At 47.1% G+C, this 24,453-nt stretch overlaps 1 protein-coding gene across 1 annotated transcript; it reads right to left on the bottom strand.

The window, feature by feature from the left end:
• Nucleotides 1-22,657: 22,657 nt before the first annotated feature.
• Nucleotides 22,658-23,605, bottom strand: LOC141049978 (olfactory receptor 6P1-like). Its single transcript, XM_073546817.1, has one exon. The coding sequence runs from the start codon at nucleotides 23,603-23,605 to the stop codon at nucleotides 22,658-22,660; it is 948 nt and encodes a 315-aa protein (XP_073402918.1).
• Nucleotides 23,606-24,453: the final 848 nt, after the last annotated feature.

Here is a 24,453-nt window from a genome sequence, read left to right as displayed (position 1 = left end):
CGACCATGCTATTTTAGAATTTTGGATAACTAGAGGAGGAAGACCTGTGAAGACTCAGATGTCAAGGTTAGATTTCAGAAAGGCAGATTTTAAGGGATTCAGAAAGAGAATTGGAGGGATCCAATGGCTGGATATCCTTAAAGACAAAAATGTCCAGGAAGGATGGGAAATCTTGAAAAATGAAATTCTCAAAGCACAGTTGTTAACAATTCTGAAAAGAGGGAAGAATAGGAAGCATTTAAGGAAACCAGGATGGATGAACACAGAACTTAAGCACATGCTAAAAAAGAAGAAAAAAATGTTTATAAAATGGAAAGAGGGAGGCATATCTAAAGAAGAATATAATGCTGTCTGCAGAACCTGCAGGGCACAAATTAGATTAGCTAAAGCTGAAAATGAATTGAGGCTTGCAAGAGATGTCAAAAGCAATAATAAAGGATTTTGGGGATAAGTCAAAAGTAAAAGAAAAGTCAAAGATGCTATAGGATTTTTACAGGATGAAAATGATGAAATGGTAAGACAGGATGTTGAGAAGGCCGAACTTTTAAATTCCTATTTTGCATCTGTTTTCTCTCAGAAATGAAATGTAACATCAACTGTTCTTCACTGTCCTATTAAGGGAATAGAAGAATCCAGGATATCTATAAACAGAAAGATAGTGAAGAAACACTTAGCTAACCTAAATGAATTCAAGTCTCCAGGTCCAGATGAATTACACCCCAGAGTACTGAAGGAGATAGCAGAAGAAATTTTTGAACCCCTCTCCATAATCTTTGAAAATTCTTGGAGAATAGGAGAAGTGCCAGAAGACTGGAGAAGAGCAAATGTTGTTCCTATCTTCAAAAAGGGGAAGAAGGTGGACCCAGGCAACTATAGGCCAGTGAGTCTGACTTCTATACCAGGAAAGATCTTTGAACAAATTATTAAACAACATGTATGTCAATACCTGGATAAGAATGAAGTGATTAACCAGAGTCAGCATGGGTTTGTAACTAATAAGTCATGTCAGACTAACTTAATTTCCTTCTATGACGGTATTACTGATTGGGTGGATCAAGGAAATGCTGTAGATATAGTATATCTTGACTTCAGCAAAGCATTTGACAAAGTCTCTCATACAATCCTTATTGAAAAAATGACTAAGTATGGAATGGACAAGGCAACCGTTAGGTGGATTCATAACTGGCTTAGTGATCGGACCCAAAGAGTGGTCGTAAATGGCTGCACATCCAGTTGGAAGAATGTCTCAAGTGGGGTACCACAGGGCTCTGTCCTGGGCCCTGTATTGTTCAACATCTTTATCAACGATTTAGATGAAGGAATTGAGGGTAAACTGATTAAATGTGCTGATGACACAAAGCTAGGAGGGATAGCTAATACTAGAGAAGAGAGAGAGAGGATTCAAAAAGATACAAATAAACTGGAGAAGTGGGCAGCAACTAACAGAATGGTTTTTAACAGGGAAAAATGCAAAGTACTACATCTGGGCAATAAAAATGAAAAAAGCATATATAGAATGGGAGGAATAGGGCTAAGTGACAGCACATGTGAAAAAGACTTGGGTATACTAATAGATCACAGACTGACTATGAGTCAACAATGTGATGCAGCAGCAAAAAAGGCAAATGCAATTCTAGGATGTATTAACAGAAGCATACAGTCTAGATCATGTGAAGTCATTATTTCCCTCTACTCCTCTTTGCTCAGACCTCATCTGGAATATTGTGTCCAGTTTTGGGCACCACATTTTAAAAAAGACATCAACAAACTGGAGCAAGTTCAGAAAAGAGCGACCAGAATGGTGACCGGCCTGCAAACCCTGTCTTATGAGGAAAGGTTGCAGGATTTGGGATTGTTTAGTTTGCAAAAGAGAAGACTGAGAGGAGACTTAATAGCTGTCTACAAATATCTAAAGGGCTGTCACATTGTAGAAGGATCAACTTTATTCTCATTTGCACAAGGAAAGACTAGAAGCAATGGGATGAAACTGAATGGGAGGAGACACAGATTAGATATTAGAAAAAACTTTTTGACAGTTAGAGTGATCAATGAGTGGAACAGGCTGCCACGAGAAGTGGTGAGTTCTCCTTCAATGGAAGTCTTCAAACAGAGGCTGGACAGACATCTATCTGGGATGATTTAGCGAATCCTGCTTTGAGCAGGGGGTTGGACCAGATGGCCCAGAAGGTCCCTTCCAACTCTACGATTCTATGATTCTATGATTCTTATTTTAGGTTAGAGTTTTTGCCTTTGGTCATTTATACTGTGCATATTGTAGATACCCCATAATGTGTGCCCCTCCTTGATGTGGCAGAAGGAACTTGTGTACTCTGATGAAATAGAGCTATGCTGATGATAGCAAATACTACCAGGAGGGTCACCCATGCCATACAGGCCTCAACCAAAGACCCCGACTATGCCATCCAGGGCAGACTGGGCTCTTTAGCATTGGCTGGCAGCCAGCCTGAGAAGGCAAACACTGACTTCAAAGCTTGGCGGATGAAGCCCATATAGCCTTGGTAGGCAATCCATCTAGGAGAAGGACACGAAGGACACTCCAATGTTACACCTACGAACCGGCACCTTGCCAGGCAATGACAAATGAACTCCATGGGGCCATTATTCTGCAATGTGTACCTCGCCTAGAAACTGCACTGCTCTGGTTTTTAGGGCATAGCTCGCATCACATACTAAGCCCTGCAGTGACAGGTAAAGGACAACATTGGATGATGCTCACTGAGAGCCACAGTCCTGACCCTGCATTCAGGTGGTCCAAGATATTGGTCATTTTATGTGTACCTGGCAATGGCAGTGTCACCCAACAGCAGCCGGGATGACCAAGCAGCCCACTGCAGAGACAACACTACTTGCGCCACATGGAGATGGGGTCTAGAAAAGGTGGCCTAACCAAAGCTTGTTTCCACTACCCATCCCCAGTTGGCTATCCATGGTCAATGGGCATTTTTCTTAGTGGTAAAACAACAAAGACAAGATGGCACTCACCAGTCTCACAAGTTGCATTTTGATTACAATTGGGATGCTGGAACATTAGGACCATGCTCTACACGGCAAACGGCACTCAAAACTACGCTCTGCTCTTGTCACAGATTATCTTTCAGGGGTGGATGTTAACATTGCTGCTCTCAGTGAAGGCTGGCTACCAGAGGAAGGCAGCCATCACGAACATGGAACAGGTGTAATGTCGGGGGACACCATGGCCAAGTTGCTTCTGGATCACCCCCAGGGCAGGCGGGGTTCCTTTACTTGGTACCGGGCAGGTGTCTTAAAGGGGAATTGTCGCGGTGGCAGTGACCCGGTCCGTGGCCCTGGGTGTCCATGTAAAATAGGTGGAATGAATAACGTTTATATATGGATAAGTTCGTGACCCCACCTATGGTATCTAGTCAGAAGGGGACCAGCGCTGCAGTGCAGATCCTCTGGGATAGCAGAGATGTAAAAGCTCTCCACAGGTAGAGCTGTGGTCCCATGACAGATGAGAATATATGTTGAGGTAGATGGTGTAGTGTTCAGGCACAGGGATGTAGCAGTGCTGAGAAGGTGACGCAGGAAGAAGGCAATGACACAGCTGAATGCAGTTCCAAAGCTTTACTCACGTTTCTGGCATACACAGATGCCCGCTTCAGTGCTGTGTGACTGTCCTCCATTCAGGGGCTCAGCCAACTCCCAGGCAGATGTAGTACACCCTTCCAGCACTCCCTTTCGTGTGCCTTTTCTGAACGTCTCCTTACTAGTGCTAAGCTGAAGTACTTGTAGTTATGAATTGCACTCAAGTTCCTCTTTCTTGCTGTTACTTAGAACTCCACTCGCATGAAAGGCAGCTGTAGCCAACTTCGGGGACTGCTTACAATCATGTCCCGGCTCACAAACGTTGCTGTTGTGTCGTCGAGTCTTAGGTGGGAATAAAGTGGTCACAACTTCTATTCCTCTGGTTTCTGCTGTAGGATCATTAGAGTCACACACAGCCTCGGATACTGGCACCCGGCCTTTGGCGCTTTAAACTTAGGGAAGGGCTCCGCTCTAGTTCCGATCCCAGTTCTCTCTCCTCACGTTCCGTCCTTTTCTATCTTTCTTCTGAAGAACTGATCTTTCTTTCTCTCTTTCCTTGCCAACAGCTCCAGCTCACAGGAGGCTTCTGCATCTACATCCTTCCTCTCCTTCCCCCTCAGGGGAACTGCTCTAACTTCCTGTCAGCTTTCCCCACTAAGTGCAATCTAAGCTCCACCCACCTCCTAGCACCCTTCATGAACCAAAGCAGCTGCCATAAAGGGTGCTCTGCTGTTCTAAGGTGCCTGTGCTGGGTGCAGGTGCTGGAGTCTGGTCAGGTGTTACCATCTTACCTGAGGAGTGGGATACTACACCTCAGGAGGAGGTGCAGTACCTCTGTGGCAACTGAACCCTCAGGGACGCCACACTTCCATGCCACCAAACACTAAAGAAAAAAACACCTGGCTGGGTGTGTGTTTTCACCTCTTGTAGACATCACTGCAGACCACGTATGGCCTCTTGATAAGGCAGGCCAGGACCCGATGAAGTAAAGATGAATGTGAGAGGCAAAGAGTATAAAATAAACTTTTCTTTATTAGACAAACTTGTAAAACATATATACATCTGTAATACCATGGCTGCCGGGGAGTAACTTCTTCGGTCGCTCCAATACTCACTGTGCTGGAGGGTGTTCCATCTCCGGTATGCTGTTCACTTTGGGGACTCAAATGCCTGCAGACAGAGGCTGGAAACAACTTTAACAACTCAGCTTTATTCTCTTCAGGGCACACCATATCCACAATGGCTACAGGACTCTTTACTCGGTAACAGCAATACATCTTCATCTACAGCAGTACATTACTACTTCCTCCGTTACACACGTATGAACCACACAAGCAAGCGGACACGTCACATGGAACATGGTGAACACGGCACTTCGACCCTTCTTCCTGAGATCGACTTCAGCCCACGGAGGTACCTGTCTTATCTGTTAAAGCTCACCACTTTACAGCACTGTTGCTCCTGTACGTGTCCTAGGTTTGCAGCTCACTAGACTCTTCACACATCTCCCATACTCCCGCTGCCACTTCTACAGGGGGCTCACCCACTGACCTCCCTGGCTTGACAATTCCAGACACGGGCTGGTTTCCACAGACTGGCTTGGTTGTCACTTCAGCTCTTTATTTCTAGCTGTCTTGACTGCTGAGACTCCTCCGTTAGTCCCCTAGTCCTCCAGTTCCCAGTCTCTAACTGTAGGACCTCCTGTGACCTTCCTCACTGGCTGCTGCTGTAGGCATCTGCTGTACCCCACTGTCCAGTATGGTTACCCCTGGCTCAACTAACTCAAGGAGGAAATCTATCTTCTTTTTGCTCCCTGCTAGTCACTCCTCTAAATTAACCCTTCCAAAGGTTGTGCTCAGTGCCCCCATCTAGTGTCCCTTTTCTGGTATTACAAATAACTCTAACTTGTCATGTGGTCGCAAACACACACATGACATACATACAGCACACAGACATGTAAAGAATACATATAATATACAATAACGTCAATATTTACAGGGCTAGGCCCTGACCTCCTTACACATCCAGTACCAGGCATGAAACATATAAATAATAAATTATCTGCCCATATCAGAGGTATAGACTCAACAGTTACATGTGGTAGAACATTTCTGACATTGCTGATTACACTGAAAAAGCAGGTTAGTATGAGGGCATCCATCTTCTTTTCTTGTGAGGGCTGCATGGGTTGGGGTGGGTCGCTATGGCCCCTCATAACTATTCTCAACTTTCGAATCATATGGGCCACGCACCCCTTGGTGTGCCACTGCATCTTTGTCCTCTTTTATGCTTGCTGCAACTCCTCAGGAGATAGGTGTCCCAGCCTGACAAGTCTTCACTTTGACCCTTAAGGCCCCTTTACATTTAGCGATGCACCAGCGATCCCGACAACAATATGACCCGGTCAGGATCACTGGTGCATCGCCAAGTGGTCGCTAGTGAGCTGCCAAACAGGCAGATCTCACAGCGATGCAGCAGCGATACAGCGATCCTGACGTCCTCCCGTCCGCGTCCACGCGTCGCTCGTCGGCGCCAGCAGGAAGCCCAGCAGGAAGCGCCCGACGAGAAATGGAGCTGCGCGATCTCGCGCGATCAGTGACAGACAGCGGGGGAGCTGGTCGGAGGTAAGTATCACACATAGCGATATCGCTAGCGATATCGCTGCTGCGTTACCAAATCGGTGATGCTTTAGCGATATTGCTAGCGATATCGCTATGTGTAAAACCCCGTTAAGGCTTGGCTAGACTTGAATTTCTTATCTAATTTAGATAACTCCTGCTGTAGGCCTCACTTGCCTGCTGTGATGGACTACTTCTTCCACTTCATATTTTGCTAGTTCAGAACTTGCTACCTGGGTGAAGTCTTCCCTCTTCCCTCTTCTTCACACACAACAGCCTAAATCAATGCTGGTTCACCAATAATGGTTCCTTCTCCCTTCAGTACTTTCTACCAACAACTAACTGACAAAGAGGAACTACGTCACTCTACCCACTTAAAATCTCCCAACATGGGCTGATCTAAGAATAAATTCCATCTGCAGGGTATCTATGTGCTGTAGGACACAGGATAAATAAAGCAATATATGATAGTGGTACTCGCAGGTAGGGTGTGTGCACACACCCGTACACAGGATGCAGTGACGAGCCGGAGACAGAGCAAGGGTTAAACTCAACTTTTATATATGGATAAAGGATAAAGCTAGCAATGGTTTTCCACGCAGGGAAGCCAAATACAAATATGCAAATAACACAGGACTAAATGGTACGGCGAGAAGTGGGGGCTATATGGCCACGGTATGGCCGACTACAGTTCCTTGGACTAAATGGAAATATGAACAACTGAGTGTCACTTATCGGTCTCTGACGTCCAGCAGAGTTGGTATCCGGGGGATTTCCGGGCAATGCCTTAGCCGTCGGATCCAGCCAAAGAAGAGTTGGCGCAGGCTTCGGACGTTCCCACGCCCTGGTGCTGGGTGGGCGATACAGGCCCCGTGCCAGTCTCCCACCGCCGGGGTTGCCTCGCCGGGAGGAGGGGCAGAGGCGACAACGGGTCTCACGGCTCAGGCCGCAGCCCGGTATTGAGCGGGGCAGAGGCGGACGCGGGTCTCGCTGTGCAGGCCGCAGCCGTGGTATGGAATGGGGCAGAGGTGGCCGCGGGTCTCGGTGAGTATCTTCTTCACGCTGCTCGGCACCGTCCAGTTCCCTTGTCGGTTGAGCCCCCATCACTGCTGTCTCGAAAGTGCTGACTCACTCTCGCTCTTGAACGACCCTTAGACCCCTCCCTCCTGCCTCTCGTCTCTCTCCCCGCAGAGTCTCTCCTCCTGGTCTCCACCGCTCCTTTTATAGTGGCTCCGCCCCCTTCTTTGGCCCACCCCCACGTTTCCTGGTCGACTGTCGGTCCTGGCCTGTAATTGTTCCCCCCGGGAACGTACCCCCGGGAACGTACAGCCCTCCTAGTTCCGACTCGGACACACGGCAAGCCCTTTTTCAGGGCCCTCTCCCCTACACTCTCCCACCCTTTTCGCTTGCCAGTCCACGGGCGAGGGCTTTGGGGGGTCTGTGCACCTGTCCTGGCATTGGAGACGTTTTTGCCATGCAAACTGATCTTGTTCGTAACGTTCGGAGGGGTTACCAGCTGTAGACCGCTCGGAGCGTCGCAGTTTGGATGGTGCAGTGGAGTCACCTGGGGTGGTAGAATGTGGCTGGGTAGCTGGGATCATGTGGGCATTGGCCCCTGGTGAATTGACTTTCGCTGTTGGAAACACTTCATCCTCCTCATTATCCCAGACTGTTGGTGCTGGGTCCGGGGCCTCAGGTTGCTCGGGGGAAGGGGATATGCAGGGCTACAACATGTTGCGATGGACTATTCATGTTAGAATCTGTTCAGTTTGTGACTATCCGCCATTTTCTTGTAGTGTTCTGGCTGCTGGTCTTTTTCCTCTAGTGCTGGGTTTGTCTTGGGTCAGGTGATTGTATCACCCTTTATTAACTAGCACCTGTCTCCCATTCCTTGCTGGGCAACAGCAGGGCAGTTTCTAGGGAATTTTGCCAACAGGGCGAACATCGAAAAAGCCCCCCCCGAACATTAACATGCTGAATACCGGGACAAATATCGTCACGCCATGACCAGACCACATATTACCACCACATAGTCACCAAATAATACCACATACAAGGAACAAATAGCGCCGTACCATGGCCAGACCACATAGTCACCGATTAATACCACATACAAGAAACAAATAGCGCCACACCATGACCAGACCACATATTACCACCAGATAGTGACTGAATACTACAATACTGATCATTAATTAAAAACACAATACTAAGTGCAATTGTATACAGGAACTCTATATTTAGTGTCAGTGTGCAGGTAACACACTGACTCACCAGTGACGTCTCTAGCTGAAGTCCTTCATCTTTGCTTTTCTTTTTCATCCAGCACAGAACGCCATCACTTCTTCCAGCCAAGACTTGTCTCTGCATGAAATAACACAGTCACCTAGAGCACGGCTTCCAGAGCACATTCCCCACTTTTTCCCCTTCTACACTACACATCTGAATACAGACGTGCACCCACCATTAATACATAATTGGGTATCATGCAACCCACCATTCCAAATATAAATTATAATCCACCACTGTGCACCCACTAACTATAAATGTCACTTTCCCCATTTAATATATAAATTAGCACCTGTACTCTTTCCCCCCCAATTCATTACCAGGCACTTCAACCTCAACGCCCCCCCACTATGTACCTCCCGCTCTAACCCTAACACCGATTCATTATATTTACATGCCCCTCCTGCCTCAATTCATTGTCATGTCTTTCTCTCCCACCATCTATTCATTATCAATTGCTCTACCCCACATTCAATACATCACTTACTCCCCCACACTCAAAATTCTTTATTTGTTCTCCAGATAGATCATTTGCTCTCCTCCCCCCACCTTCAATTTATCATTCACTCTCCTCACCCCCCACCTTCAATTAAATTGCTGTGCTCCCACTCACACTGAATTCATCATTTGCAGTCCCCCGTCCTCTCCCCCACATCATCATTTGCTGTCCCCCCACTTTAATTTGAAGTCCCCTTCATCCGTTGCAGTCCCCTATCACCCCTCACTTCATCTGCAGTGCCCCTTCATCATTTGCAGTCCCCTATCCCCCTTCCATTTCATCATGTGCAGTCTCCCTTACCCCCACTTCATGATGTGCAGTCACTCTTACCCCCACATCATGTGCAGTCCCCCTTATCCCCCAATTCATCATGTGCAGTCCCCTTCATCATGTGCCATCCCCCTTACCCCCATCATCAAGTGCAGCCGCACTCCATCATGTACAGCCCCCGCACCCCCCTCCATGATGTACAGGCTCAGCCCCCTGTACCCCTCTCCATCATATGCAGCCATATTCACCCCCCTCCATCATGTACAGGCTCAGCCCCCGCACCCCCCTCCATCATGTGCAGCCATATTCACCCCCCTCCATCATGTACAGGCTCAGCCCCCGCACCCCCCTCCATCATGTGCAGCCATATTCACCCCCCTCCATCATGTACAGGCTCAGCCCCCGCACCCCCCTCCATCATGTGCAACCATATTCGCCCCCCTCCATCATGTACAGGCTCAGCCCCCGCACCCCCCTCCATCATGTGCAGCCATATTCACCCCCCTCCGTCATCTACAGGCTCAGCCCCTGCACCCCCCTTCCATCATGTGCAGCCATATTCACCCCCCTCCATCATGTACAGGCTCAGCCCCCGCACCCCCCTCCATCATGTGCAACCATATTCGCCCCCCTCCATCATGTACAGGCTCAGCCCCCGCACCCCCCCTCCATCATGTGCAGCCATATTCGCCCCCCTCCATCATGTACAGGCTCAGCCCCCGCACCCCCCTCCATCATGTGCAGCCATATTCACCCCCCTCCATCATGTACAGGCTCAGCCCCTGCACCCCCCCTCCATCATGTGCAGCCATATTCACCCCCCTCCGTCATGTGCAGCCATATTCACCCCCCTCCATCATGTACAGGCTCAGCCCCCGCACCCCCCTCCATCATGTGCAGCCATATTCACCCCCCTCCATCATGTGCAGCCATATTCACCCCCCTCCATCATGTACAGGCTCAGCCCCTGCACCCCCCCTCCATCATGTGCAGCCATATTCACCCCCCTCCGTCATGTACAGGCTCAGCCCCTGCACCCCCCCTCCATCATGTGCAGCCATATTCACCCCCCTCCATCATGTACAGGCTCAGCCCCCGCACCCCCCCCTCCATCATGTGCAGCCATATTCACCCCCCTCCATCATGTACAGGCTCAGCCCCCGCACCCCCCCTCCATCATGTGCAGCATATTTACCCCCCTCCATCATGTACAGGCTCAGCCCCCGCACCCCCCCTCCATCATGTGCAGCCATATTCACCCCCCTCCATCATGTACAGGCTCAGCCCCCGCACCCCCCCTCCATCATGTGCAGCCATATTCACCCCCCTCCATCATGTACAGGCTCAGCCCCCGCACCCCCCCTCCATCATGTGCAGCCATATTCACCCCCCTCCATCATGTACAGGCTCAGCCCCTGCACCCCCCTCCATCATGTACAGGCTCAGCCCCTGCACCCCCCTCCATCATGTACAGGCTCAGCCCCTGCACCCCCCTCCATCATGTACAGGCTCAGCCCCTGCACCCCCCTACATCATGTACAGCCCCCGCACCCCCCTCCATCATGTACAGGCTCAGCCCCCGCACCCCCCTCCATCATGTACAGGCTCAGCCCCTGCACCCCCCTCCATCATGTACAGGCTCAGCCCCCGCACCCCCCTCCATCATGTACAGGCTCAGCCCCTGCACCCCCCTCCATCATGTGCAGCCATATTCAACCCCCTCCATCATGTACAGGCTCAGCCCCCGCACCCCCCTCCATCATGTGCAGCCATATTCACCCCCCTCCATCATGTACAGGCTCAGCCCCCACACCCCCCTCCATCATGTGCAGCATATTCACCCCCCTCCATCATGTACAGGCTCAGCCCCCACACCCCCCCTCCATCATGTGCAGCATATTTACCCCCCTCCATCATGTACAGGCTCAGCCCCCGCACCCCCCTCTATGATGTGCAGCCATATTCACCCCCTCCATCATGTACAGGCTTAGCCCCCGCACCCCCCTCCATCATGTGCAGCCATATTCACCCCCCTCCATCATGTACAGGCTCAGCCCCCGCACCCCCCTCCATCATGTGCAGCCATATTCACCCCCTCCATCATGTACAGGCTCAGCCCCCGCACCCCCCTCCATCGTGTGCAGCCATATTCACCCCCATCCATCATGTACAGGCTCAGCCCCCGCACCCCCCTCCATCGTGTGCAGTCATATTCACCCCCCTCCATCATGTACAGGCTCAGCCCCCGCACCCCCCTCCATCATGTGCAGCCATATTCACCCCCCTCCATCATGTACAGGCTTAGCCCCCGCACCCCCCTCCATCATGTGCAGCCATATTCACCCCCCTCCATCATGTACAGGCTCAGCCCCCGCACCCCCCTCCATCATGCGCAGCCATATTCACCCCCCTCCATCATGTACAGGCTCAGCCCCCGCACCCCCCTCCATCATGTGCAGCCATATTCACCCCCCCTCCATCATGTACAGGCTCAGCCCCCGCACCCCCCTCCATCATGTGCAGCCATATTCACCCCCCTCCATCATGTACAGGCTCAGCCCCCGCACCCCCCTCCATCATGTGCAGCCATATTCGCCCCCCTCCATCATGTACAGGCTCAGCCCCATTCACCCCCCCCTCCATCATGTGCAGCCATATTCACCCCCCTCCATGTACAGCCCCCTCACCCACTGAATTCATTAAAAAAAAAAAGTTTCCCATACTTACCTCACAGCCACTCCCCAGCAGCGCCTTTCTGCAGCCAGCGTCCGGGTACAAGTCGGCGTCTGCACAATGACATCATCGCGCAGGCCCGACACCTGACCCGGAAGTAGAGAGGGAGCTGCACAGCTGTCAAGGTGACGGCCGTGCACAGCTCCCTGCCTGATACACTGTGACGCGGGCGGCTGTATGCTGACGGCCGCGTCACAGAACAGAGCGCACGGCCGCACAGTACCGGATCGCGGCTCTGAATCTCCCCGGTTCGGGGAACCGGCTGCATTTTTAACAACCGGTTCCACTGAACCGGGGAGAACCTGCTGAATCCCACCCCACAGCGCCCCCTGGCTGGGTGGCGCCCCGGGCGATCGCACGCCCCGTCCCCCCCTAAAAACGGCCCTGGGCAACAGTGTTAATCTGCTTGAGTTCTGGCTTGGTGCTTTGCCTTCTGTGTGTTTAATTAGTGCAGTGCTGGGACCTCTGGTTCTGCTAGTCTTAGTTTTTGTTTTCAGTTTGTTTCTGCAGCCTTCTCTTTGTTTTCTATTAGGAGGTGACATCATGTCCTCACTATATCTGAAACTGAACCTGTCAAAGACTGAACTCCTTGTGTTTCCTCCCTCTACTAATGTACCTATACCCGACATTGCCATTTCCGTGTGTGGTTCCACTATTACTCCCCAGCAACATGCCCACTGTCTTGGGGTCATACTTGATTCTGAGCTTTCCTTTGCCCCTCACATTCGATCACTGGCTCGCTCTTGTCATCTGCACCTCAAAAACATTTCTAGAATTCAACCTTTTCTTACTTTTGACTCTGCAAAAACTCTTACTGTTTCTCTTATTCATTCTCGTCTCGACTATTGTAACTTTCTTCTAATCGGACTCCCTCTTAGGCCTGTTTCACACTTCCGTTTTTGACCATCAGTCAAAATCCGCCGTTTTTAAAAAAACGGATCCGCCATTTTTTTGGGGGATCCGTTTTTTTCCCCATTGAGTTGCATTACCGGCGGATCTTGATGGATGGCCATCCGTTGGATCCGTTTTGTTGCGGATCCGCCAAATTTTTTGCGTCCGCCGACATGCCTGGAAGGACCATGCAACATTTTTTTTGCTGCAGGATCCGCATTTTTCAGTGCGCATGCCCGGAGGAAGGAAGTCAGCCGGAAATTTAAATCCTTTCTGGCGGGCGGAAAAAATCTCTCTCTCTCTCTCTTCCCCGGGCTGCGGTTCCTTTAAAATTCTTCATTCAGCGGATCCGTCAAAAAGACAGTCCTGTGGCATCCGTTCACATCAGTTACCAACGGATCCACTTTCCACCATTTTGGCGGATTTTAACTGACACAAAAAAACTGAAGTGTGAAACAGGCCTTACCAAACTCTGTCTTGAAGGCTGCAGCAAGGATCATATTCCTCACCAGTCGTTACACCGATGCCTCTACCTTGTGCCAGTCATTACACTGGCAACCCATCCACTCCAGAATTCAGTATAAACTTATTACCCTCACCCACGAAGCCCTCCGTGGTTCAGCACCACCCTACATCTCCTCCCTTGTTTCAGTATACCACCCTACCCGCGCCCTCCGTTCTGCTGATGACCTGAGGTTAGCATCCTCAATAATCATAGAATCATAGAATCGTAGAGTTGGAAGGGACCTCCTGGACCATCTGTTCCAACCCCCTGCTCAAAGCAGGATTCGCTAAATCATCCCAGTCAGATGTCTGTCCAGCCTCTGTTTGAAGACTTCCATTGAAGGAGAACTCACCACTTCTCGTGGCAGCCTGTTCCACTCATTGATCACTCTAACTGTCAAAAAGTTTTTTCTAATATCTAATCTGTGTCTCCTCCCATTCAGTTTCATCCCATTGCTTCTAGTCTTTCCTTGTGCAAATGAGAATAAAGTTGATCCTTCTACAATGTGACAGCCCTTGAGATATTTGTAGACAGCTATTAAGTCTCCTCTCAGTCTTCTCTTTTGCAAACTAAACATTCCCAAATCCTGCAACCTTTCCTCATAAGACAGGGTTTGCAGACCGGTCACCATTCTGGTCGCTCTTTTCTAATCAGAACCTCCCACTTCCGTCTCCAAGACTTTACACGTGCTGCGCCAATTCTTTGGAATGCACTACCCAGGTCAATACAATTAGTCCCCAATCCCCACTATATTAAGCGTGCCCTGAAAACGCATTTATTCAGACTGGCCTATCGCCTCAACACATTAACCTAATCTATTCCTGTGTGGCACAGCCAAAAGTTTTACCATAACCAGGTTCCCCGCATCCTGTTCCCACATGCTTTATGCATCCATTAGCCCTCTGTGTCTGTACTGTTATACACTTAACATTATGGCTGGTCCATACAATCAGGGCAACTGTTACCACCCACCTTTCGTGTCTACCTCTTTCCTCATAGACTGTAAGCTTGCGAGCAGGGCCCTCATTCCTCTTGGTATCTGTTATGATCTATGTTATTATTGTTATGCTGTAATGTCTATTGTCTGTACAAATCCTCTCTGAAATGTAAAGTGCTGTGGAATATGTCGGTGCTATAGAAATAAAATTTATTATTATTATTATTATTATTATTATTGTTAATCCATAGATTATTTGTTTGCCTCCTTAGTGCAGACATATTATTACTTAGGAGATCACATTCATACAGATTTGTTGTGTGCCTTTATCTTATGGGGATCAGGAGGTTTGGTCCTTATATTGTTTCTATTCCATCTAATATTTGATATGTGATATTCTCTGGTTTACTACATTTTTGTATTCAATTTCCTGCATCTTCTATTCAGCCCCTTTGGGGTATTTATTTGAGCCCTTCCATTCTACCATTGTCTTTTTTTTATCCACTGCCACCCATGGGAACATAAGATCATCCACAAGCTTATATTTGGCTCTCTGAATTTTAATGTCTATTGGTTGTACAAATCCCCTCTGAAATGTAAAGTGCTGCGGAATATGTTGGCGCTATAGAATTAAAATTTATTAGGTGACCCGTTTTTGTACCCAGTCCCTAGATCTTTCAGGGACCTCCTTCCCCCTATCTATAGGTCTTCGTTTGAGATTAACCTAGGATCGTCGGTGGGTCTATTTGCAAGGAATGGGTCGCCCAGTCCGTCGTAGGGTATCAGCCTAGTCAGGGTAAGTTTTCCCCCTCCTACTCCAGTCCTGTGCTGCAGTACCGTAACAATTCGGACAAGTCGGTTTCCTTCTTTTTCAGATTGTATTTCGTACACAGGCCTATCTGGGCTGATTTGATGTAGTACTCGGTAAGGATCCTCCTACCACCGGTACTCCAATTTGTTCTGAGGGCGTTGCTCCCGTACGAGGATGCAATCCCCCACTTTGAATTCTGTTGGCCGTGATGGGGCTTTTCCTGGGTGCTCCAGGTCTCAGAGCCTGGTTTGTACTAGCCTGTGTAGAGTCTGTAGACGATACCGGTGATCTCGCACCCACGAAGAGACCCCTCGGCATGTTTCAGCTCTTTTCAGAGATGCTCAATAGGATTTAGGTCAGTGCTCATAGAAGGCCACTTCAGAATAGTCTAATGTTTTCCTCTTAGCCATTTTTGGGTGTTTTTAGCTGTGTGTCTTGGATCATTATCCTGTTGCAAGACTCATGACCTGTGACTGAGATCAAGCTTTCTGACACTGGGCAGCACATTTCTCTCTAGATTCCCTTGATAGTCTTGAGATTTTGTTGTACCCTGCACAGATTCTAGACACCCTGTGCTAGATGCAGCAAAGCAGCCCCAGAACATAACAGCGTCTCCTCCATGTTTCACAGTAGGGACAGTGCTCCTTACTTGATATGCTTCATTTTTCCGTTTGTGAACATAGAGCTAATATGCCTTGCAAAACATTCCATTTTTGTCTCATCTGTCCATAGAACATTCTCCTAGAAACTTTGTGGCTTGTCAACATGTAGTTTGGCAAATTCCAGTCTGGCTTTTTTATGATTTTTTTCAATAATGGTGTCCTCCTTGGTCGTCTCCCATGAAGTCCACTTTGGCTCATACAACGACGGATGGTGCGATCTGACACTGATGTTCCTTGAGCTCGAAGTTCACCTTTAATCTGCTTAGAAGTTTTTCTGGGTTGTTTTGTTACCGTTCATATTATCCATCTCTGTTATGAACTGGTCACCGAGGAGGATGGCAAGAATAGGCTAGGCCACCAGAAAACCAGAAAGGTTGGTAACTTAGCGGATTGCAGACCCCTGATCCTAAGAACACAACTAGTAGTAGCCGTGGGGCGTACCTACGATGCCCTAGACACCTCGGCACAGCCGGAGAGCTAACTAAGCCTAAAGCAAGAAAAGAGAAATCTAAACTGCCCCGAAGTAGAACCCCCAAAGGAATAGATAGCCCCCAAACATATATTGTTGGTGAGACAAGATGAGACACAAACGCAGGCAGAAAATAAACTGAGCAAATGATGGGGCCCAAACTGACTAGATAGGATAGGAAAGGAAAGACACTGTCTGCAATCACGCAAAACCCCTAAAAATCCAACACGTCTGATGTACAAAAAAACACTGAGGTCTCACGACCTCTCCCCCACTATATCAGCATTCTGGTACGAACTGGCAGCAAAGCAAAAGAGACTAATATAACAGGGGACAGAACAAACTGACACAAGCTGTAACATATGGAGCGGGGTCCAGCACTGCCCCAGCAGGGAGAACGCTGAACCCTCACAGCAAAGCAGAAAGAGGCAAAACCAGATCAGATGCAAAGGATTAGCAAATGAACAACTTAACTGAAAAATGCAGGATCAGGCAGGAGATAGCAGACCTCAGAATGCACAGGAAGAAAACTAATCACCAGCAGCCACTGAAGGAAGCCTGCTCACTTAAATACTCCAGTCAGTAACCCCTGATTTCCAATCATCGTCGTCAGGTGGCAGACTTCGGCCACCTCCACTACCCACAGTAACCACCAGAGGGAGCCCCGACTCAGAAGTCAAATCGAGATAGTTCACAATAGTACCCCCCTTGAGGTCGGTCACCGAACCCTCATCCACACAACCAGGTCGATCAGGATGGGCCCGGTGAAAAGCACAAACCGATCTCTCGGCATGAATGTCAGAAGCAGAGACCCAAGAATTAACCTCCTGGGCATAACCTTTCCACTTGACCAAGTACTGGAGTCTCGCCGTCTAGCCAGACGAGAATCCAATATCTTCTCTACCTCATACTCCAAATTGCCCTTAACCAATACAGGGTCAGGGGGCGCCGCCATGGGAACTACTGGCTCCACAAACCTTTTCAACAAAGATTTATGAAAAACGTTATGAATCTTAAACGTAAATGGAAGAGCCAGACGAAAAGAAACGGGGTTAAGGATTACCAAAATCTAATAAGGTCCAATGAACCTTGACTTGAATTTTGGAGACGCAACCTTCATAGAAATATTTTTTGAGGACAACCAAACCATATCACCCACTTTAAACCAGGGACCAATGGTCCTGTGCCGGTTGGAAAACCGTTGGGCCTTTTCCTGAGAGTGGGACAACTTATCCACTACTTGGTCCCAAATCTGCTGCAATCTCTACCACAGAATCCACACTTGGGCAGGCCAAAGCTTCCACCTGCCCCGAAGAAAATTGAGGATGAAACCCAAAGTTGCAGAAAAAAGGAGACATCAAAGTCGCAGAACTAGCCCTAGTGTTTAGCGTGAATTCGGCCAAGGGCAAAAATGAGACCCAGTCATCTTGATCAGCAGATATGAAACATCTCAAATAGGATTCCAAAGTCTGGTTTATTCCCTCAGTCTGCCCATTGGTCTGAGGATGAAATGCAGAGGAGAAAGATAACAAATGAACAACTTAACTGAAAAATGCAGGATCATTCAGGAGACAGCAGACCTCAGAATGCACAGGAAGAAAACTAATCACCAGCAGCCACTGAAGGAAGCCTGCTCACTTAAATACTCCAGTTAGTAACCCTTGATTTCCAATCATCGTCATCAGGTGGCAGACTTCGGCCACCTCCATTATCCACAGTAACCACCAGAGGGAGCCCCCTCTCAGAAGTCAAATCGAGATAGTTCACAACACATCTCTTTGACTTGTCACCAATTGTCCTCCTGCGGCCATGTCCATGGAGGTTGGCTACAATCCCAAGGAGCTTAAATTTCTGAAAAATATGTGCAACTGTCATAGAATGTTAGAGTTGGAAGGGATCTCCTGGGTCATCTGGTCCAACCCCTTGCTCAAAGCAGGATTCACTAAATCATCCCAGACTGATGTCTGTCCAGCCTCTGTTTGAAGACTTCCATTGAAGGAGAGCTCACCACCGCTCGTGGCAGCCTGCTCTACTCATTTCATCACCCTCACTGTCAAAAAGTTTTTTCTAATCTCTAATCTGTGTCTCCTCCCATTCTGTTTCATCCCATTGCTTCTAGTCTTTTCTTGTGCAAATGAGAATAAAGATGATCCTTCTAGAATGTGACAGCCCTTGAGATATTTGTAGACAGCTATTAAATCTCCTATCAGTCTTTTTTGCAAGCTAAACATTCACAAATCCTGTAACCGTTCCTCATAGTAAATGGTTTTCAGACTGGTCACCATTCTGGTCGCTCTTCTCTGAACTTGCTCCAGTTTGTTGATGTCTTTTTTAAAATGTGGTGCACAGAACTGGACACAGTATTCCAGATGAAGTCTGACCAAAGAGGAGTAGAGGGCAATAATGACTTCACGTGATCTAGACTGTATGCTTCTGTTAATAGATCCTAGAATTGCATTTGCCTTTTTTGCTGCTGCATCACACTGTTGACTCATATTCAGTCTGTGATCTATTAGTATACCCAAGTCTTTTTCACATGTGCTGTTGCTTAGCCCTATTGCTCCCATTCTGTATATGCTTTTTTCATTTTTATTGCCCAGATGTAGTACTTTGCATTTTTCCTTGATAAAAACCATTCTGTTAGTTGATGCCCACTGCTCCAGTTTATTTATTTTTTACTGTAGTCACAGGAACATCACGCTACTTGGAGATGGTCTTATAACTTTTACCTTTAACATGTTTGTCTATAATTTTCTTTCTAATTTCCTGAGACAACTCTTTCCTTCGCTTCCTCTGGTCCATGTTGAGTGTGATATACACATGTCACTATACCGCATAGTGAGTATCTGTAGCCTCTATATAGGCACACTCACTGATTCCAAGATTGTAGACACCTGTGATGCTAATTAGTGGACACACCGCGATTTAACATGTCCCTTTTATCACATTATTTTCAGGGGCACCATCATTTCTGTCCAGGCCTATTTCATGAGTTTTATTTAAAAAAAAAATTGTGGAAGCAAGGCTGAAAAGCAATGTCTGACTTTCGTTTGTTCATTTTCATAGATTTTTGATTTATTATTACTTTTGTCAGATTCAAGTTATTTCTGTCAGCATTGTGGGTTTTTCTGTCATTAAATGAGGGGTACCAACAATTTTGAGCACATGTGTATATGGGCCTTTGATGTCATGTCTCCCTCAGACACGTCTGTCCTTCTTTAAAGTCTTACATCTCCTTATCCACACTCCTTTGTCCCCTCGAGGCATCCTTGTCCCTTTCCAACATTAAAGTCCCCTTTAGACACTTCTGACCACCTCCAAACTACTCTGCCAAACTGCAGAATCTTCTGTCTCTCCTCAGTCCCTTCTGTCCTGTTTCGCCACCTCTGTCACCTCCTGACGCCTATAGGGTGCAAGTCAAATTTTACCAACTTTGATCCAATGTATATGTAAGTTTTTACTTGCACATCTACACAAACTTTTGCATTTGCTGCTGAACCTATACTGACAAGTGTTACTTCTAGATTCAACTTGTCTTATTCATAAAGAGCTTCAGCATCTAGACAAGAAGAGTCAAGAACCAGGTGTTACTGTCCTTTATTTCTGGAATGTGCCACTAGAGGCACGAGGGCCTTTGGTGAGGGAGTGAGGACTTTGCTTTGACTGTCCTGATGCCAAAAGGGCCATCTAGAGTGACCAGGTAGGGAAGGATTGTTGTGGGTATTCGAGAAGCCACTATGTAAACCACAAGAATCTTCGATACCCGCACCAGATCTTTTAGGAACCATTTTCAGGAAAGCATACGTAGTATTTAATTTAGTAATGTTTTTCCACCAATCACTGATCATCATGAATGTACTATGCAAATCTGTATACACCAATCAGTCATAAGGCACAGTCTGACTAATTTCCTCTGGCCGCTTGGGCCTGGATTACGCTAGACCCCTAAAGACGTTCTGTGGCATCTAATATTAAGACAGCAGGAGATACTTTATGTCCTGTAAGTTTCTCATGGCCGCCTCCATTGAACAGACGTTTTTCCAGCACATCCCACAGATGATGGAAGGGGTACAGGGTCTGCATAATGTTTTCCATATGTGCTACTTGTCACATCCACATGATGCCAGGACACAAGGTTTCCCAGCAGGATTTTGCCCCATCACGGTGCCTCCTCCAGCCTGTCTTTTCACCATAGTGCATTCTTTTGCCCAGGCCAATGAACCACTCACAGCCAGACATTTGTGTCCTGACACCCTTCTAACGTTTATCAGTAATTTGGGGTAAATTCATTCATTAGTGGGATCGGTCCAGAGGGAATAGTCTCCACTCTCCAGCCCATTATTGAAACTTGAATACCCATTACATTGTCACAGATTCAGAAGTTGTCCTTCCTTAAAACACTTTGTTAGGTTCTTAATATTGTGCAATGGGTCTCCCTATGAGACATTCCCAAATTCTGCCATATACAGAAAGATCCTACAATATTTTCTATATACCGTGTACATGTAGCACCCTACAAGACATGCCATATGATGGAATCAACCCTCAAGACCTGACAATCATATACCAATATACCCCACAAGACATGCCGTATTCTGTGAACAACACCTGCTATATACCATGAACATTTCACAAGACCTGCTATACACCAGGAACACCCTACAAGACTTGTCAAGTACCATGAACATTTCACAGGACCTGCCGTATACCATGAACAAGCATGTGCTTTGGAAACACAACATAGACCTGCAGTATACAATGAACAACGCCCAAGACAGCATCCACGCTTAAATGGGGGAAAAACGTGGATGCTGTTATAAGAAAAGCACAACAGAGGATGTTCTTCCTGCGTCAGCTGAAAAGATATGGTTTGTCTAAGAATCTGCTGATCTTATTCTTTAATGCTGTCATCAGATCTGTGATTTGTTCCTCTCTGATAGTCTGGTATGGGGGAGCCACTGCGCATGACAAACTCCGCTTACAAAGGACTTTCAGAACAGCAGAGAGAATTATAGGCTCCCCCCTGCCTAAAATCCAGGATCTTTATGATAAGAGTATTCGATCCCACGCATTGAAAATTTCATCCGATCCCTCTCACCCGGGACACTCCTCATTCCAACTACTCCCTTCAGGACGTCGCTTCAGAGTCCCCAAATGCAGCACCAACCGCCATATGAACAGCTTCTATCCACTCTCTGTTCAACAATTAAATCGTCATGTGTAGACTATATACTGTATCTGTCTTGTTAGATGTTACTTGTTGTATCTGTTGTTATATATTATGTTGCCTCTTTGCCACAAAGAATTCCTTGTATATATGTAATATGTACTTGGCAATAATAAATTTGATTGATTGATTGATTGATTTGAAGACCTGTCGTATACCCGGAACTCCCCAAAAGAAATGACGTATACCGATAACACCCCACAAGACCTGCCGTGTACCTCAAACACCTTCCAAGACCTGTCAAATACTGAGATTACCTTACGAGATCTACTGCATTCCGGGATCACCCCACAAGACCTGCCACATAAAGGGAACAACGCACAAAACATGCCATATACCGGTAACACCCCACAAAACCTGTCATGAAAAAAAACCCCACAAGACCTGCCGTATACCAGGAACAGCCCACAAGAAATGCTGTATGTCGGGAACACCCAACAAGAGCTGCTGCATACTAACAACACCCCACAAGATCTGTCGTATACCTGGAACTCCCCAAAAGAAATGACGTATACCGATAACACCCCACAAAACCTGTCATGAAAAAAAACCCCACAAGACCTGCCGTATACCAGGAACAGCCCACAAGAAATGCTGTATGTCGGGAACACCCAACAAGAGTTGCTGCATAATAACAACACCCCACAAGATCTGTTGTATGCTAGGGCCCGCAACATGCAACGAACACCAAACAAGACCTGCCGTATGCCAGGCACACCCCAAAAGACCTGCTGTATGTGAGGAGCACCTAACAAGACCTGCTAGATACTAGGACACTCTAAATTTACTGTTGTATACCTGGAACACCCCATTAGTCCTACCATAGGCAAGAACACACCACAAAACCTGACATGCTGAAGATTACTTAGTCTACTAGTCATCTAGCAGCACAATTTTTTCCTTGTCACAATCATTCACATCTTTATGCTTGTCTAGTTTTTCTGCTTTAATCCATGTACCTTAAGAACCAACTGGTCACTTGATGCCTAATACATTTCACCCCTGACATGGCCATAATTGTCACTTCAAAATTAGTGTTATCACGTTCGACGTCAGTGATTTTAATGCTATAGCTGATCGGTATATAAGCACACAATAACAAAGTGGAGAGGAGGCTTTTCTTTCTGAAGGGACCTTGTCGATGATGATCATTAGAAATTAAGATTGAGGAGATGTTCTCTATTTTGACTTTTTGAACAGCTTCAAGGTATGCACGTATTTTAAAATGGCGCCTCTGATGTCCTGGTTTCTTAAGCTGTAGATTAAAGGGTTAAACAAGGGAGTCACCAGAGTGTAAAGAACTGACAAACCTTTGTTCAGATTTATGGAATTATCTTTTGGTGGAAAGATATAAATGGATGACAACGTCCCATAGTACATACAGACAATGATCAGGTGGGAGCTGCAGGTGGAGAAGGCTTTATGTCTTCCAGTGCTGGAGGGAATCTTGAGGATCGCCTGAATGATTGACACGTAGGTGACCACAATAAACGTGAATGGTGACAAAAGGACAGGAAATGCCACCATAGTGGTGGCCAGCTCTACAGAAGACGTACTGGAGCAGGACAGTCGTAGAAGTGGAGCGATATCACAGTAGAAGTGGTTGATGATGTTATGGTTACAAAATTCTAATTTCTTTAAGAAAATGTATATAAAGAAGGACATTGTGAAACCCAAGAACCAGCAGGAGGTGACCATCTGCAGCTGATGAGTGAGGGTCATAATGGTGGCGTAGTGTAATGGTCTGCAGATGGCCATATGTCGATCAAAGGACATGGCCGCCAGCAACAAGCACTGGGCCACGGTTAGAACGCTCAAGAAGTAAATCTGAGATAAACACCTGGACACTGGTAGACGTCCTTCTCCCACCAGGATCAACCACAACATATTGGGCACTATGTTGCTGGTAAACAGGATCTCACACAGGGATAACTGGCTGAGAAAAAAGTACATGGGCGAGTGGAGGCTCTGGGTAATCCCAACCAAGGCAATAACCAGGGAGTTGGCAGTCAAAGCCATGATGTGGATGTTCAAAAAGAAGATGAAAATGACAATTCTGAAGTTGTGGAGATTTCCAAATCCCAACAGAAGAAATTCTGTGACCAGTGATTGATTCTTCCTGTCCATTCCCTGGAGACCAGAAGACAGAAAGTGACTAGAGCAGAAGAATACACTGGAGACTACAATATTATCTGTGAACAGCTGGATTACTAAAGGAGAGATTACAGATAGGATTCAAAGTATTCATTGTTCATGGTCCTTCACCCCATTGGAGAGCTTGGAGGGCCCTCTGCAGCCTATCTATTTTTACTTCTCTTAGAGAAGCATGCATGTTCCCTCTTTTTTGAAGTCCAAGGGAGTCATTGGCTTGAGTGGAACTTAATTCCTGGAGACCTCAGTGGCTAGGGCCCCAAGCATTGTGGCCACCTCTCCTATAGATGATATATAGTAGCCCAAAACTATATTTTTTCCCAGAGCCATCCACAAACCTTAAATTAGCACTGGGTTAGCATCGAGGGAAATGTCAAATAGTTATCATCATGTACAATAGAAGTAGATCCTCATTCATTGGCAATGTCAGCTCTGATACAGCTGTTTATAGTATGTGCTTTATTAGAAAAGATTCGGCCCTGTTGCTGAGCAGCCTTACACTGACGAAAGGTATCAGAATTTATATATAAATATCATATTTATCATACTTTAGATCAGTTGTCATGCACATGGGAGAATCTGTATATGGCATGTGGATTATAGTTATTGTTTATGTCTCTTTATGGTTCCTTCAATTGGTTCCACATTATGAAGTTTTCAATAGAGGTATTTACCCATGCGGAACTTGAGGCATATGGAGGTACAGTTGCGTCCCAAAAACGTAAAATAAAGTCATATTATGTTTCTATACAATTCAGCCATGTGTAATACTCCAGATGGCACTCCACCACCATGGTGCTCATGCATCAAGTCTCTGCCCTCAA

This window comes from Dendrobates tinctorius, unplaced genomic scaffold, assembly GCF_039654945.1.
Source record: "Dendrobates tinctorius isolate UK_male_01 unplaced genomic scaffold, ASM3965494v1 ptg000151l, whole genome shotgun sequence".
NCBI classification, from domain to species: Eukaryota; Metazoa; Chordata; class Amphibia; order Anura; family Dendrobatidae; genus Dendrobates; species Dendrobates tinctorius.
Note: the sequence above shows the minus strand (reverse complement) of the source record. Positions and strands in the feature narration are given on the sequence as shown.

Excerpts from the sequence above, each read along its gene's own strand:
- LOC141049978 (XM_073546817.1), bottom strand. The coding sequence starts at position 23,605 with ATGGACAGGAAGAATCAATCACTGGTCACAGAATTTCTTCTGTTGGGA.